The sequence below is a fragment of the Schistocerca piceifrons genome, chromosome 5 (genome assembly GCF_021461385.2).
Source record: "Schistocerca piceifrons isolate TAMUIC-IGC-003096 chromosome 5, iqSchPice1.1, whole genome shotgun sequence".
Taxonomy (NCBI): Eukaryota; Metazoa; Arthropoda; class Insecta; order Orthoptera; family Acrididae; genus Schistocerca; species Schistocerca piceifrons.
In genome coordinates, this window is record NC_060142.1 from 337,138,652 (window position 1) to 337,156,797 (window position 18,146).

Below are 18,146 nucleotides of genomic sequence, written 5' to 3' on the forward strand. Positions count from 1 at the left end.
TGAAATGATCATCATCTTCACATTCAACATCTACCAAATGTAAAAGGAATTAGCCTAACGAGTACTCCCAGCTGCACCACAGTTCCTCACCATTTCACATGCTGAAGACAGTCAGTTCTTTGCTGCGGTACATCCCTATTATTCAGAAATGTGTTGATAGAATTGCTGACCCTGTGAAATCCTGCTCTCATTTACAAAATGGCACTTTGCTTTTGGAGATTACTTCTGATTCTCAAGCACAACAACTGTCTGCAGCTTCACTCCCCCATGGCCATTCTGTTCATGTCGAGGCCCATCAAACACTGAATTCTTCCCATTGTATTATTTACACTAGGCTGCCCGATAGTCTGATCGAGGCAGATATCCAAACGTACCCCTCTGATCAGAGTGTCATTGCAGTACATTGGGTGACCAAAAAGGTAGATGCATCCTTAGTGCCCACACACTCTTTTTCTCACTTTTGATAGAGTGGTGCTTCCGTCAAAGATCAAAGCAGGCTATGAAGTTATCACAGTCCGACCATACATTATGAACCTGATGCAATGCTACCAGTGTCACCATTTCAACCACATCAAATGTCCTGTCGACACCCGGCCAAATGTGTAACCTGTGGTAGGGATGCTCATGAGGGCAATAGTCGACCTCCTTCTCCCTACTGTATCAACTGCGATGGTAATCATGTCGCCTCGTCCCGTGATTGTCCCATGTCCCATGTTTCTCTTTATCCAGGAGATCCAGGTGAAGGAAAAAGTGCCATACCCAGTCACTCGCAAGTTGTTGGCCAGTCAGAAACCATGCATTCTACCATCCAGCACCTACAGTAGTGTTCTTTTTACATCTCGCTCCATGTAGGACTTGACCAAGCAGACATGTGACCTCAAATTCAGCACCATGGTTGTAAAATTGTCCAATGTCATGGTAGCATCCCTGACTCCTCCTCCAGGTGTGCAACAAGCCACCAAACTTTTCGTCTCACTGGGCGAAGTCACCTGTTACACAACCAGCAGGCCAGAAAGGACAGAAGGAATACTCCCATGAAGACTTCCTACGTCCCTCCAGCCAACAAACATCTGAGTCTTCCTATGCCAAATGGAAAGACTCCAAGAAGTCAAGCAAAGGCAGTCAGTCTTCTCCTTCACTGACTCAGAGATCTTCTTCAACGGTGTTGCCATGTGATACCCTCATCCGGCCGGCCTCCATGTCACCGGTGTGCACCTCAACCATTTTTCTGCCCTTGACTCTACAGACTAACAGAAGGAGAATGCCTTTGTTGATCTCATGGAGCAGGATCCTCCAGCCTCTGTGCCCTATAGGAATGAGTCTTCAAAGGCAGCCGCTGAGGTGACACCGCCTCATTTTTCCCTCCTTCCCTTTCATCATTATGACTCTCCTCCAATGGAATGGTTGTAGCCTTCAGTCCGACAAAGAGGACTTATGGCTGCTCTTAGATCACAGCATCTGCTTGTTCTCTGCCTCCAGGAAACAAAATTGTGTCCTCATGACCGCTTCGAGCTCTCGCATTTCTTCCCAGTCCGCTTTGACCTTCCTCCCAAGGAGGGTATTCCATCTCATGGGGGGAGACATGCTGCTCATCGGAGATGATGTTCTTAGTCAACCAATCTCCCTGACTACCCAGCTTCAAGCTGTTGTAGTCCACATTTTCCTTCCTCACTTGATCTTTCCCCTTTTTACTGGATCTCCATTGTTTGATGTCACCAGGACAGATTTCCTCCAGCTTATTGGGCAACTCCCTCACTCCTTTCGGTTCGGTGACTTTAATGCACACCATCCCTTTTGGAATTCTCCCAGAACCTATCAGAAAAGTGCCCTCTTGGCTGACCTTCTCAATTAACTGAACCTCATCTGCCTTAACACAGGAGCACCCATGTTCCTATTTGGGCCTCTCCTGCACTGCCCAGCTTGCCCATTGTCTCGAGTGGTCCATTCTCTCTAACAAACATCGAGCGACCATTTCCAGTGTGCTATCGGATTGCTAACTCCTACCGCACCTACTTGCACATCCAAATGACAGTTTTCTAGGGCTGGCTGGAGGCTTTACTACTCCCTGGAGACTACCAACGAACACCACTCCCCCAGTTGTGAGGACCAGGCATAATATCTTACGAACATTACCCTTACTGTTGCAGAATGTTTCATTCCTCGCAATTCCTCTCTGCCGCTCTGTGTCCCGGCCCCTTGCCTTCCTCCATCGGGATGAGTGGAGGGGGCTTGGGTGATACCTTTCTCTTCTCAGAATGATGAGTGCTACATTGCCACCTTTACATAGATCATGCTCTCACTTCATCCCGATCCTCCATCCCAGGGCCGGACAGTTTTCACATTCAGATAATGCAGAACCTTTCTCTTGTGGGCAAGCACTTTCTCCTTCATATGTACAATCGCATCTGGGCAGAGGGCACATTTTTCAGATGATGGCGTGAAGCCACTGTAATACCCATACATAAGCCTGGCAGGGACAAACACCTTCCTTCTAGTTACTGCCCCATGTCTCTTACCAGCTGTGTTTGCAAGGTGATGGAATGTATGATTCTTGCCTGGCTGGTATGGTGACTAGAGCGTCACAATTTACTAACCACTGCACAGTGTGGATTTTGAGCACGCCGTTTAGTGATTGACCATCTCATCACTTTGTCAACCCCTGTCATGAATGGTTTTCTGCAGAAATACCAGACTGTAGCCATGTTCTTCGGTTTGGAGAAAGCCTACGACACCTGCTGGAGGACTGGTATCCTCTGTACTCTCTGCATGTAGGGCTTCCATGGCCACATGCCCAGTTTCGTTCAGGAATTTTTAAAAGACCGAGTTTTCAAGGTAAGGTGGGTTCTGCCTTGTTTGACATCTTGATCCAGGAAAATGTGCCTCAGGGTTCCGTCCTGAGCGTCGCCCTCTTTGCTATTGCCATTAACCCTATAATGGCCTGTCTGCCACTGGGCATCTCTGGCTCCATTTTCATTGATGATTTAGCGATCTATTGCAGTTCTCCACATACTTGTCTCCTTGAGCCGCATCTTCAGCGATATCTTGATCATCCTTACTCATGGAGCATTCAACAGTGGCTTTTGCTTTTCCACTGACAAAATCATTTGTATGAATTTTTGGTGGCACAATTGGTTTCTTCCACTTTACTCTTCCATTCGTTGAAACTAAATTCCTGGGGCTCATGGTCGATAGCAAGCTTTCTTGGTCCTCCCACGTGTTTTACCTGGCTGCCCACTGTACATGGTCCCTCATTGTCCTCTGTGTCCTCAGCTGTACTTCCTGGGGAATGGATCGGGCCACTCTCCTCTGTTTGTATCAGTCCCTTATCCATTTGAAACTAGACTGTGTGTGTTTCATTTATGCATCTGCATGTCCGTCCCTCTTACACCGTTTCAATACTATCCACCATCATGGCATTCATTTGACCACTGGCGCCTTTTACACTAGCCCAGTTGAGAGTCTGTATGCCAAAGCTGATGAACTACCGCTATCATACCACCGTGACTTTCTCTTCGGCAGATATGCATGTCGTTTATCTGCCATGCCTGGCCACCTGTCCTACGCCTCCTTCTTCAGTGACTCCTTTGATCACCAATATGGGGCATGTCCCTCTTCTCTGTTACCTCCTGGAGTTCAATTTCAGCTCTTGTTCCAGCAGCTTGACTTCATGCTACCTGCCACTTTCCCGATGGGTGTGACCCCTCGGCTTCATGCGGCAGCCCGTTTTCACCTTGGCCTTCACTCACTTCCTAAAGACACTACGCCAGGCTCAATCTATCACCGTAACTTTCACAACCTTCGCACAGAACTTTGTGATAGTACCTTTGTGCACACTCATGGCTCTTGGACGAACTTTGGTGTCGGGTGTGTCTTCATCATTGACACCAAAATTTTTCAGTATTGACTTCCAGAGCACTGCTCAGTATTTACAGCAGAGCTCTTCACCCTGTGTCAGGTGACACAGTACATCTGGAGACATGAGATCTTCAATTGTGTCATCTGCTCCGACTCTCAGTGCTATTCAGAGCCTCAGTATACCATACACTGTTCCTCCTTTAATGCAAGGGGTCCAGGAAAACTGTCACTCTTGATGAAGCTGCTGTGATGTTATTGTGGGTACCGGGCCACATTGTTCTGACAGAAAATGAGCCTGCTGACACTGCTGCCAAGGCTGCAGTCCTCATAGCTCTGCCCGCTAGTTCTTTCATTCCCTCCCATGATGTGTGTGTTGCCATCTGTCAGCAGGTGGTGTCACTTTGCCATCATCCCTGATCCTCCCTTCATGGGAACAAGCTCCAGGAAATTAATCCTCTCCCATTCACTTCAATGATCTCCTCTTAGCCCTCTTGCCACGAGGAGATCATTTTAGCCAGGTTGCATATTAGACACTGTCTTTTTAGCCATCACCATTTGTTAAGTGGTGCTGCCCCACCACTATGTGCTCAATGCCCTCAACCTGTGACTGTTGGCAATTTTATGATGGATTGCCTCTTTTTTAACACTTACGTTCTCATGTTTGCCATCAGAGTTATCGGCTGTTTTGGCAAACGACATGCAGGCTGTTGGCTGTGTTTTACTTTCTATCTGTCATAGCAGTATAGTGAAGGACATATAATCTCTAGTTCAGGACACCGTTTCTCTAGGACGTATTTTATCGACCTTCCTCCGAGTGCCTGTTTTTTTGCTGTCTTTCCTTCTGTCAGATGGGCGTAGTGTGTAGTTGTTCTGAACTCTTCTCTCTAGTTTTTGCAGACAAAGATAAGATAAAAACAATCTGACAGTAATTATCAGAAAGGCCAAGATCTCGCACAAATACTTCACAATTTTCCCTGTTGGTATCTGTAAGCACATGATGTAAGACTGATGCTGCTGAACTTTTTGATACACTCATTTGTTCCACAAGATGTGCTCAAAGTATTTAGGAAGTTAGTACTAATTTCATCATCAATACCTGTGTTAATATAGATGTCTCCACATCTCATAATGTTAATTTTGATGGCTGCTGCCCCTTCCAGGACTTGAGTTGATTTATTGACGAAAGTGTGCACATTACCACTATGTGAGCGGTACACACACTATCTCCTTATGAATGTCTAGCTTCATTAATTTTACTGGTTGCCAGTTCAAAATATTAATCTACACTAATTGTGATCATATCATTTCCAGCTTGAACATGTGTGCCACCTATGATACAAATACACAATCCTGTACCTACCCTTCAAAGCAGTTATACAGTAGCAACTTCGACATTCATATGACTATAGCACTAGATGCTGTATTTCATTGTGTCTATACAAGTGTTCTGTAATGCATATCACCAAGATTTTTGAAGAATTTCGAAGTCTGTAATTCAACTTCAAGCTGGTGTACTGTATTTTCAATAGAGTGCATGTTTTGATTAATAACAGATAATTCTGAGCAAATTTCTGTGGTGTTTGTGCACTCCATTGTGGTACTTTCTGTCTTTCGTATACCATTGAAGAAATCTCCCAAATGATTGAGATAGTGAGATAGTCTTAAGGCTGAGAGACTGTTGTAATAATTTATCCTAAAAATAACTTAATCCTCCTTCCCATGACAAAGAGGTATTTGACCATGTGATGCCCACAACCTCCTGCTATGCTCTCACTAATAACTCCACCAACCTTCCTTTCACAGTCCTGTCGAGGTGCAGACTGTGCCTAGTGTAGTCACACCTCTCAATAGTCCCCATCAGCACCAGTGCAATGTGCACCCAATAGCCAGTCATCAGCACCCTCTCAAGTATCACATTAACTTGTCATACGGCATGCTAAGATGAGGCTGATCATGCTGCTGGTACAGCTCAACTATCTCACATTGGTTCTACCAGTTAGGAAAGCTATCTTACTCAGTTACAGATCCTGTCCGTATCCAAGCTGCATCCTGCCTGTTCATTATCACTACTTGATAATCTCTCTTGAAATTCTTACAAAAAATCTTAACTCTCAATTTCCTGATTCATCTTGGCACTGAGCTTGAAAAAGCTCCCCTAATTTCTCCTGTAATTGGTGACTACACTTCTGTTACATAGCATCAGTGCTCTCTTCTTCCACACATTTGTGCTTTTCCTATCTTTACTACTCAAGGGCATAGTCTGCAGCACAGTACCTACTTCTACCAGGCCCCTCTCCCCTTACCTCAGCCAGCTACCTGTTCCTGGTAGACACAACAAAACTGTGAGAGCATGCCTTCCTCCTGCTAGCCTTCCTGCCAACAGCTAATTTCCGAACATCTCTGTCACCACAGCTTTCCTTCATCCTCACTAGCTCTCTCTTAGCTTCATCCAAATGTGTGTAAAGTGCACGGATCTTCCTTTCCTGCTCCTCTATTGACCTATTCCAGCTGCATATTTTGCAGTTCCAAGAGAGGGCATCACTGACCTCCACAGAGCTCTCCCCAATATACTTCCAGACTCCCTCCAACCCCACCTCTGTGAAAGCATTTTATTACTATTTGTACAACAACTTACACAGTTCCTATTCATAGTCAAAAAAGTATCTATAGCAAAGGGAAAAACTCTGAATATGTGAAACTAAAAGAATATTCTGTGGCGTATTTAGTCCCTTTCACTATAAAAGAATGTAACAACCAGTAATGTGTGGAGTTAACTACAAGCCTCAGTTTAATTATGTCAGACATGTGTAAATGAAATGTTAGTCAGAATTTGCACCTAACAGAAATTCACAATAACACAAGTTAATTCCTAAATGTATTGTAGAGATGCCAAATCTTCACTTTTGTGACAATCAAGAGATGCTATTGTAGGTATTCACAGCAAAAGGTATTATAAAAGTACACAAGGATGCGCATGGTTCACTTCGTGAGTTCAGTACACAAACAAAAGTTAGAACAGATAATGACAATCATAAATTCAGTTTACACATAAACTTTCACTATAATAACCATGAAATATACTGGAAAGGTTATCAAAATGTGAAACAGACAAAAATACAGTAAAAACAAGACGAAAACTTATGTTTCAGCAAGTATTAAAAACAGGCTTGTCACTCAAGTGCTATCTAGCCAGATTTGCTTCTCTTGAAAACAAAATGTTGAAGGAAATTTGTCTACAGACTGAGACCCATGCAGTGAAGTTGTGTCATGATGTATATCATTATCAGGCTGCAGTGACACATTCTGTCTGGTCTCTGCAGCTGTCCTGTGAGGCCAAAGTTCCTGCCTTAACACAAATAGGATATCTCCTAAAGACATATTTTTCACGTATGTTTGATGGATGATAATGGGACCTAGCTTCCTACCATACCACAGCAATATGCTGTCACGTTGTGATATAAACTTTGAGCCATCATAGTAATGTGCTGTCACTTTGTGATATAAACTGTGAGCCATCATTGACAAGCACGGTAGTCAGCTGTAAATTTCATTACAGCACACAAATTGGGATGTTTAATGTAAGTGCTCACTTAGGTGACAAGTAGTATCCTGCACACACATAGTTAATTGTCTTGTATAATACTGTAGTGCAGGGGTGGGCAGGAATCCTGCACGTGTGCGGTGCACTTGCTCGTGTGCAGTTAATGGGTGTTCTGCATGCACACAGGAGCAAGCTGACCACTCGCTTCTCTCTCCTCCCCCCCATACCGTCTCTCCGCTCCTTCCTCTGTAATGCGTTTTTATTTCCTGGCTTGCTTTATTGAATGAAGGAATAAGGTTAGTAGCAGTGCTTGAAAGAAATCATGGTTTGAAAGAGTACCTATTACCTACGATACATTTTATTTAATTATCACAGGTGGGGTTTACAATACGGTTAATGTCTGGACCAAAATTTCTACATGCAGACAAACGCAAACAGTTACATAAATTTTCACGAGTGATGTTTGCTCTTAACCGAGACTTATTAATTTTCATAACAGAAAAAATCTCTCACAAACCTATGTCGAGCCAAACATTGACAATATCTTCGCGGCTTCACGATAGAGACGAGGAAACAATTGCTGTGGAAAGTCCTGATAAAAGTCTATTACACGTCTTGCCAAAAGGAATTTGTCTCTCAGACGAGAATTACATTCCTTTGTCCTTTAAATACTGATTTATTGGTATTCTCAGCTCAAAACATCTTTTGAGTACATTACCACAGCTAAGCCAGCGGACTTCACTGTGGTATGGTATGTCACCGTACTCTTCCCCAGTTTCAGCTAAATATGTGTGAAACTGCCTATGTGTCAGCCCGAGAGATCTCAAATAATTAACTGCCCGAATAACCACTTGCATGATGTCCCCCAGTTTTGCTGCTTTTGCACTGAGTACTTCTTGGTGCAAAATGCAGTGGATGCTGTACAATGATTCTTCTGTATGCTGTAGCCTTTTTCTTAGCAATCCAACAAATCTCATTTGTTCCCCTTTCATTGCAGGTACTCCATCTGTTGTCACCGACACCAAACGTTCCCAGTTTAAGCCAGCTGAATTGTCAGCTTCTTCAACGGCTTTTAGAATGTCTGCGCCGGTGGTCATGCTTTTTAAAGATATCATATCTAAAAAAATCCCCTGTTATGTGCCAAACAGTGTCCACGCCGCAGACATAAATCACTAATTGCGTGGTGTCTGAAATAGCTGTGGATTCATCAAGTGCGATGGAAAATTCAATAAACTCCTGCACTGCACTCCTTAATTGACGGTAAACGTCACCTGCCATGGCACTTATTCGACGACTTACAGTCCGCCGAGAAAGAGTGATAGCTTGAAACTGAATTGCATTCAATGGGAAAAGTAAATCAGCAGCGTCTTTGATGCACTCCTTTATTAATTCGCCATCAGCAAATGGTTTTCCAGCTATCGCTATATTAAGCGCAATCTTATAACTTGCACGTACCGCTGGGCTATCATTGTTGTCATCCTGAAAAATTGAAAACAGTGCTCCATAAAATGTTAAATCAGTTAGATGAGAGACATGACGAAAGAAGGTCGCAGATCTCTCGTGACAACAGCAACTTACGTCAGATTCATCTAGTATCGTCAGATCGCTCTTCTTAAGCTCAGTGAATTTCCCCATCCACTCAGAATCCGAAAATAAATAGTACTCGGCCTTGTGAAATGTGTTATATTGGCGCTCAATACTAAACTTCCGCTGACCAGCGAGAATACTGCCACATATTAAAAATTTCGAATTTTCACGTTTTTGCTCAAAGAAAAAATGATTCTCCCACTCATTTTTAAAAGAAAAATCTCCACGTCTCCGTTTCCTTGTTTCACCTTGCATTTTCCGATTCTTGAAATACAACGTTCACTAAGTAGTGGTCGCTTCGCATCAATGTATGCAGCTTAGCCTGGTACTATACTACCGCAACCTGCCAGCTGTCGCCACTGCCCCGGTCGACAATTGCACGCGAGCAGCACACATGCAGCGCTGTGTGCTCATGAGCCGAGTGCAACGTTTGCCCGCCCCTGCTGTAGTGTAATCATCTCTGACCAATACTCAATTAGATCATCCTTGCAGGGAATGCAGACTTCAGCTAGGTCATGATGCAACAATCTCTCATATGCTGACCTGTGTATGCTGGTAACTGCATGGCCAGCTTATTTCATTAAGACGTGCTTATGCCATGCGCCAGACCATATCCTATGGGAGTCACACTGGAAAACGTACTTTACACAAATATCTCTGAAGCAGATCCAAATTCAGTGCAGCCTCCTTCTCGTTGTAATACCCCTTCAGTGTACAATGATACCAGTCCTAGTTTGGTTTGGCTGCACAATGTGGATGTGGTTCGTGACAGGTTCTGAAACAAACATTTTACACCATTATTCTTATTTATCATGGCATTAAATACTATTACACATCGAAATGTACTGGCAGATTAAAACTGTGTGACAAATTAAAACTTTAAATAGGAACCTTTTCTTTTTGTGGACAAGTGCTCTCTGAGAACTCAGCATGACTCAAGAACCGCCTCCACAGTTTTGCTTCCACCAGTACCTCATCCCCTACCTTCCAAGCTTCACTGAAGTTCTCCTGCAGAACTTGCAGGACTGGCACTCCTGGAAGAAAGAGTATTGTGGAGACATGGCTCAGCCCCAATCTGGGGATTGTTTCCAGAATGAATTTTCAGTCTGCTGTGGAGTGTGTGCTCATATCAAACTTCTTGGCAGATTGAAACTGTGTGCACAAGGATAGGTCTTGAGACATGCTTTGGTAGCTCAGTTTGGTAGAGCTCGTGCCTGTGAAAGGTACAAGTCCTGGGTTCAGGTCCTGGTTTTGCACACAGTTTTAATCTGCCACGTAGTTTCGTATCAATACACACACTGCTGCAGAGTGAAAATTCATTCTAGAATCAATCCCCCAGGCTATGACTAAGCCATGTCTCCACAGTATCCTTTCTTCTGGGAGCATTAGTCCTTCAAGTCTCACAGGGGAACTTCTGAAAAGTTTGGAAGGTCTGAGATGAGGCACTGGCGTAAGTGAAGCTGTGAGACCAGGCTTTGAGTCATGCTTGGGTAACTCAGTTGGTAGAGCACTTGCCCACAAAAGGCAAAGGTCTCAAGGTCAAGTCTCTTTCCAATACACAGTTTTAATATGCCAAGAAGTTCAACATCAGGGGACACTCTGCTGCAAAGTGAAAATTTCATTTTGGACTATTACGCATTGTCTCTACATACTGCCCTATCACTTTAAACAAAATTATTTGTAATCGTGTAAAAGTACTGCACAGTCTCCATATCCAATCACAGAGTTGTGATTTGGGTTATATTTAAGTGCTGGTTTACTACCATTTCCAACACAGCAGTGATGTCTTGAATGACTCGGTGTATTGAGAGGTTTTCCCATACAACAACAGAGTCCCATTTGTTATTTATTTTTTTACACATTTATTACCACAGTTTTATCTCCACATTGGAGCACTTAATCAATCCATGTACACAAAAGTCATCAGAGTATTAGCCTGATATGCTTTTTGGCTTGTCTTCTGTTTTCAAAAATGTTTCAAGTTTGGAAGGTAGGAGAGGAGGTACCGGCTGAATTAAAGCTGTGTGTGTGTGTGGGGGGGGGGGGGGGGGGGGGATTTGCAAGTTGTGCTTAGACAGCTCAGCTGGTAGAGCCTGCGAAAGGCAAAGGCCGTGAGTTTGAATCTCAGTCTGGCACACAGTTTTAATCTGAAAGTTTCATGCTTCATTCTTTATGTCGTAGCTGCCATTTCTTCATTAGTAATTGAGTGTTGTTTCCATTCAGATGTTTTTAGTTTGTCTTACATCTCTGATCCAAAGAATTCCCATTTCTTTTCTACCTGATTTGTTGCAGTGTTATATCAGACTATTCTATATCATCCTAGACTTCCTTGGAGGAACTGATTGTGGTTTTATTTTTTCAAAAGGTGTTGAATAGTTGTTTTCGCTAGTCTGGTGTTTGATAGTCTTGATATATATGGTAGAAAAAGGCCATTCTCATTTTTTCCATTGTTTTCTCCAACTGACTCATTTTCCTAGCAGATAATTTCATTAGGCAACAATCTCAGTTTTCTGTTGTTTGATGTTTCTAATTAATGATTTTCTGATGGTTCTTCTGTTTACTTTCTGTAGTTTGTCTGTTTTTCTTTTGGTATTGGACATAATCTTTCACTTACACACATTGTTTCATATTTAATTACAAATCCAAACTATTTACTGTTGGTGTTAATCAATATTTTTTTTTCGTAATAAGGTGGACCAGATGATTTGTCGTGGTTGTTTCTCTTCCATTGATTTCTCTCCTATTAATATTTCCCATTGGAATTGCAAGCTACAATTTTGCCAAGAAATTTGAACTTACGTACAACTTTTATTTTTTTGTTGTTGTTTAGTCAGATGAAAGGTGCTTCAGTATTGAAGGTTGGCATCATTTATATCTTTTTGAATGAAATTTATAGTCCCACTTACCCTGCTATGTTTCTAGTTGTTTATTTTGGAGTTTAGACTCTTCCACATTATTTGCTGATATTGCAAGGTTATCAACAAAAGCATGGCAGTTAAGTTTATAAATTTTACCAATCTTCTTGCATGGTGAGCAAATCTTTTTACATTCTCACATGAAAAGCGTCTACGCACAACTAAACAGTATCAGTGAGAGTCCCTCCCCTTATCAATCCAGTATGGAACATAAATGAATCGAACAATTCATCTCTAAATTTAGTATACTTGAGGGTGATTCCTGTGAGGTAGGTGAGATTTTATGTATACACATGTTCTTTAAGTGTTTCCAGCAATGACTCCTGTTGGACACTGTCATAAATTTTTTCAGAATCAAGAAAAGTGATGATTAGGCACTTGTTTTTAACTCGTCAGTATTTAATGATACACTTATCACTTATTATTTGATTTGGACAAGTTTGTGGTCAAGTTGTTCCTAAGTTCTTGTGTGAGTAATCTATACTACTATACAGAGACAAGCTGTCTAACGTTGTTATCAAAATTTCTTGAAAATAATTTGGTCAATTCAGTTCAGGTTTTTACACACACACACACACACACACACACACACACACACACACACATACACAAACAAGTGTGCATGCACTGATCAGCTAGAACATTATGACCACCTACTTATTAGCCAGTATGTACTCCTTTCGCACAAACAATAGCAGTAACACATCGTGGCATGCAAGCAATGAGGCCTTGTTAGGTCACTGGAGTGAGTTGGCACCACATCTGCGCGTGCACACACACACACACACACACACACACACACACACACACACACAACCTGATTGCCGTAAATTGTGGAGAGGGGGCAATCAGCTCTGACATCATGTTCAATCACTTGCCAGGTGTGTTTGATCAGGTTAAGATCTGGTGAGTTGGAGGGCGGGGTGGGGCAGCATATCAGTTGGAACTTGCCACTGTGTTCCTCAGACCAATCCATCACACTCCTGGCCTTGTGACATGGCGCATTAGCTTGTTGAAAAATGCCACTGCAATTGGGAAACGTGATCATCATGAAGGGGTGTACATGGTCTGCAACTGGTGTACAATATTCCTTGGCCATCATGGTGCCTTGCACAAGTTCCACTGGACCCCCTGTATGTCCACGTGAATGTTCCCCAGAGCATAATGGCACCACGACCAGCTTGTCACTGTCTCACAGTACAAGTGTCAAGGAGCTGTTCCCCTGGAAGACGGTGGATTCACACCCTCCCGTCAGTATGATGAAGAAGGTATCTGGATTCATCAGACCATGCAACACCCATTTCTGCATAGTTGCCAATTTCGTGGTGTTAACATTGGCACATGCAGGGCTCGTCAGCTGCGGAGGCCTATTGTTAGGATTATCGGATGCAATGTGTGTTCAGACACACTTGTACTCTGCTGAGCATTAGTCGGATGTTTTTTCTGCTAGAGTTCACCGTGTGTCCTGTTTTATCAGTCTGCCCAGCCTATGATGTCTAACATCTGTAATGAGGGGTGGACCAATGTTGAACTTACCTAATTTGTGAAGCTCTTTTGGAATTGTAACGATCTGTTTGTCTGTACATGTACATTACATCCAACAATTTCTGTCCCATGTGGATAATTCCTTTGTAGTGTGTAGTGTTCTCCCCCACCCCACTCCCCACCCCCTCCCCAATGTATACAAATATGAAATGGGGGAAACATTGTTAGCAAAATTCCAGAATAGTTCCTGACCAATTTACTTCAAAATTTTACATGACACTCCAGTAAACATTTGAATGGACATAGGGCCTGTATTTTTTAGCAAGAATCCCAAAAAGTTCATGATTGATTTAGTCCAAGTTTTTCCATGATACTCTAATACATATTTTTCAAGAACGAAAATGCTGTGCTGTCTGTGAAAATGTGTGAGTTCTTTTCTTTCTCACAGACAGTTTTAACTTCAATAGCAGAGCATTTAAATCATTAGACAAATCAGTTCTCTCATATAAATTCTTTCTCCTTATGTATAATTTTCGACAATTGTATACACAGGAATGTGCTGTTTTGTTTTCTTCCTTGCAGTTACTTTTAACAGAAAAGAGAAAAATTATATTTATGGCTAACTTAGTAATCCTACACATTAGCAGCTTGAACAGCTACTAGCCTCACAGATCCAGCAGCCAGAGAGATATGTCATATGCCATATACCAGTATTCCTGATTTACTGATTCATTTTAAACTACTTCAGTTCCCAGTCAAAGATTTAATTTGAAGTAACAATGAACAAGGATCAGGATCAAAGAGGAGGAGGAGGAGGAAAATGAGAGGGACAGAGAAGAAAAGAGGAGGGGAGGGCAGAGGCAAGAAATGGACATAGAGAGGAGGGAGGAGGAAGTGGACAGTGAGAAGGGAGATGATGAGATGGAGAGAGAGAGGGTGAGAGACAGGGTGGGGGGGGGGGGGGGGGGAGTGAGCTGGGAGGAGAAGATGAACAGTGGTAGGAGGGAGAAAGAAGGAGATTAGGACATATATCGAATTCCCATGCATATTTAGCAATTGCAAAGCAGCACTGGATTCAATAATTTTGGATAAAATCATATTTGCAACACAGCATCAGGTCGGAATATCCCTCGATAATTAGTCAGATCTGATCTGTTACTTTGTGTAATGGGTGGATTATCACTGCATCCAATTCCTCATGCATTTTTTCAATATTCTAGATATAGATAATAGGCTTTATAAATGGTGAAGGGTTTGATAATTGGCATATTTTCCATAACACTGCAGCTACTTGATTCTTTTCTTCCACTCTGTATTTGTTGACCAAGCTAATCACAGTGGCCACTTTGTTGTAACTTGGAAGTGTCACCTTTGGTAGTAATGTTTGTCGGCTTTAGATCTCCATACTTTAGTAAACTTTTTAAGGTATTCTGCCCAGATTTTGTATTATCTTGATGTTTATCTGCCATTTCCCCATTTTGTTTCTCACCATAAGCTTCGATGGATTATTTCGTGACTTCGTGACATGCTCTTCTAGTGCAACAGCCATTTATTACACTCACATAAGTACATTGTAACATGAAACAAATGCCAATAGGCTCACAGTAAAATAAAATAATTGTTCTGAGCTGCAAGATAATTAAAGAACTCACACAACTAATTCAGTGTGCGCACAGCTTAAAGTGAGTACATGCCAGTTGCCATATAATAAAATAGATTTGGTGATAGTTACTTCCCTTGGCTAGATAAATGTAGGAGGCCGTAGGTACTGAGGCACAACTTCACTTTGCCAATCTCACTTTCAGGTTTATTTAACTTGTACAACAGTAAGAGCAGTCTGCTCCATTATTTGGCAGGGGGTGGAAATATAGTCTCAGTGGCTAGAAGAGAACACAGCGTCAGCTGGTCACACATGATCAATCAGCCATTGGAGCTGTGTTTTCCTTCCTGGTAGTGCCCTCCTGAAATGCAGACATAATGTCACTTATCAATAGCTTCAATCCTACTATATCTGGCAGGATCGTTTAAATGTTTTGTAATACTCCATTGTCTTATGCTGCCTGAAAGTTCATTTGTCATCTAGCCTTAGTTCTTCTCTGAATTATTTGTATTTCTGTTGTTGGCAATTTATCTTTATATGTTGTTTAAATTTCTTTATCTACTAGGCATGTTTCTTCCTCTATTTAATAGTATCAGTTTCAACTGTGGCGTTAAACTTATTAATCATCATCTTGTGCTGGTCAAGTAGGTATATTTTGTACCTCTCTGTGTATACTTTATTTTTTATTAAATAACTGGTGTGAAAATTCTTATTCCTATTGGCTTGGGAAGAATTATGTTTCCTTTTTGCTGTTAACTTAATTTTCATTTCTCATGTAGAATGACCTAAGTCAGTGTCAACCACTTATAGGAATTTGACATTATAAATTTCCTTGTAGGTTTTGCCCATGGCAGCATGATCAGTTTGGAACTTTCCTAACTTTATATTATTACATTTACTGGTGATTATTTTAATTGGTTGCCTGATAAACCTGGTAATTTCAAGGATAAAGTCCATTAATCATTGACCATTCTTCTTTGTCAGTTTATAAGTTGGTCGTTTTCCTACCTATGTGTGACCACCTTTCTTATCCTATTCTCACACCAAAATCTTCTAGAAACATTTTTATTTGTACATTAGCTCTATTTGATTTCATTTGATTGAGCTCTTCTCAGTTTTTCCCCATTTCTCCTGTACATTTGTTTTTATCCCTTGTTGGTGCTTACACATTTATGAAAATGTGAAGGTTTTATTCTCTACTTTAGTTGTGAAGATTGCTGTCCTTGAAGAGTTCAAGAAGTAATCCTCTGTCAAGTCTGTTATGTTATTATGGACTGATAACCCCCACTGCATTGAGGGACATTCTGTGTTACTCTTTCTCCCTGAAGGTCCTTTGTAAAGATAATATACCTGTGATTCAAGTTGGTCCTGATCTGAATTGTGAAGTTCTTGAAGAGCTGTTATTAAGCTGTTGTGTTGATCCAGTACATCCGTAAAATGCTTCAAATTGCCAAGTTTCACTAGTGGTTGTCACAAAGCTTAAAATTTACTGGTTTGTTGAATTTAAGTTATTCTTAGTCTGCCTATTATCTATTGAGCTAACCAAGTGCTCCAACTTGCCTTTTTATTCTTTTATACATGGTCTTCATTGTATTTCTTTATTCAATTTTGTAAAAAAGATTTTCTGTTGCCCCCAGTATTTCTTCTTCCTTTTGGATCTAAATCTTTTTTCATCTGAAATAACCAGTCCTATTGACAGTCTGTTGATCTTGGTTTATAGACTGGTTTGTTTGTCTGGGAGTTTCTTGATTCAGTTCGTGCAAAGCTCTTTGCCACTGAACAACATCTCTGGGCCTTATACATGCTGTGAGCACAAGTAAAGTTATTTGGATCTTGTGTTAAAATAAGAAATGCGATTGCTGTAATTTTAGTCTGTCAGCTTACTTGGAAGAAGATTGAAAAATATATATCTGAAATATCAGTTAAGTTTCTATGGCTGCATACCCAAAATCTAGTGGATCAAATTTAAACTTGTTTGTAACTGTTCTTCTATAATGATTTTTTAAAGAAGTAATGGGTAAAATAATTCCTGGCTGTTGTAGGGGGCAAAGAAATGGTTACAGTTTTTAATTACCCACTTTTTGCTGAAGTCCAATAATCATTTATTACATATAACTCACATCATTTAATACTGTTTGTAATGTATACCTCAATTACTTTAGCTAAGAGACTCACTAGGTGGTACTTTATTGGTCACCACAAGCACTTGTTCATTGTGTGATGAGAACCGAATCAAACCATTTTGCAGAATCTCCTGTGACACTATAACATTTTTAATTACTTAAAAGAAAGTTATTTACGCACTGAAATGCCTTTCATGGATCAAAGGATACACCAGCAACCTATAATTTAGTATTGAATGAACTAAGTACTTCTCACTATATATGTTTGTAACCTCAGTATGAGAAATCTTTATAAATCCAAACTGCAACTGTGGCAATATGTTGTTTATAGTGTTTGTTTAGTTTCTGGTAGTCCATCTGTCAAAAATATTGTGTTCTATTATTTACAAAAGAAGTGTAGTTACATAACAAAAATGTGATTGAGTGACACTGTTTCGTACTCTCCAGAGTTTTAACTACTGTTCATTACTTTGAATCATCCACTATTGTTATATTCATTAAATATGATTTTCTTCTTGTGTGTTTCAGAACATATCAGGAATTCGCCTCACAGACATTTTTCTAAAAAGGACATATGATTATGATGAGCTGGCACAAGTATTTGTTACACAGAAATCGAACTGAATAATACAGAAATGATAGATAAAACAAAATTCTTGAAATTCTGTATAAATGAATAATTATTTAAAATACTTTTCACTGTAAATAATGGGAAATATATTTGATCTGCCAGATCTGTTATTTTTTTATTTTACACACACACACACACACACACACACACACACACACACACACACACACACACACCAAAAAAATTCTGCATCATCTCGGTTCCGAGAGTTCTGGAACATGTACAGAAAATTGGAATAGAGATCAACATAACCATCATTCCCGCCCTTTTTATTGTTCATGAAAACCACACATTGCATGTTGCACCACCATACAGCTAGACCTTCAGAGGTAGTGGTCCAGATCGATGTACCTCTAATACCCAGTACCACGTCCTCTTGCATTGATGCATGCCTGTATTCATCGTGGCA

At 41.1% G+C, this 18,146-nt stretch overlaps 1 protein-coding gene across 1 annotated transcript in view; it reads left to right on the plus strand.

The window, feature by feature from the left end:
* Positions 1-17,832, plus strand: part of LOC124798490 (trafficking protein particle complex subunit 13) — a 208,252-nt gene extending 190,420 nt beyond the window's left edge. Inside the window, exon 10 of the mRNA XM_047261928.1 lies at positions 17,635-17,832. Coding sequence (XP_047117884.1) covers positions 17,635-17,730 — 96 coding nt within the window. The 3' untranslated portion in view covers positions 17,731-17,832. The remainder of the gene's footprint in view (positions 1-17,634) is intronic.
* Positions 17,833-18,146: the final 314 nt, after the last annotated feature.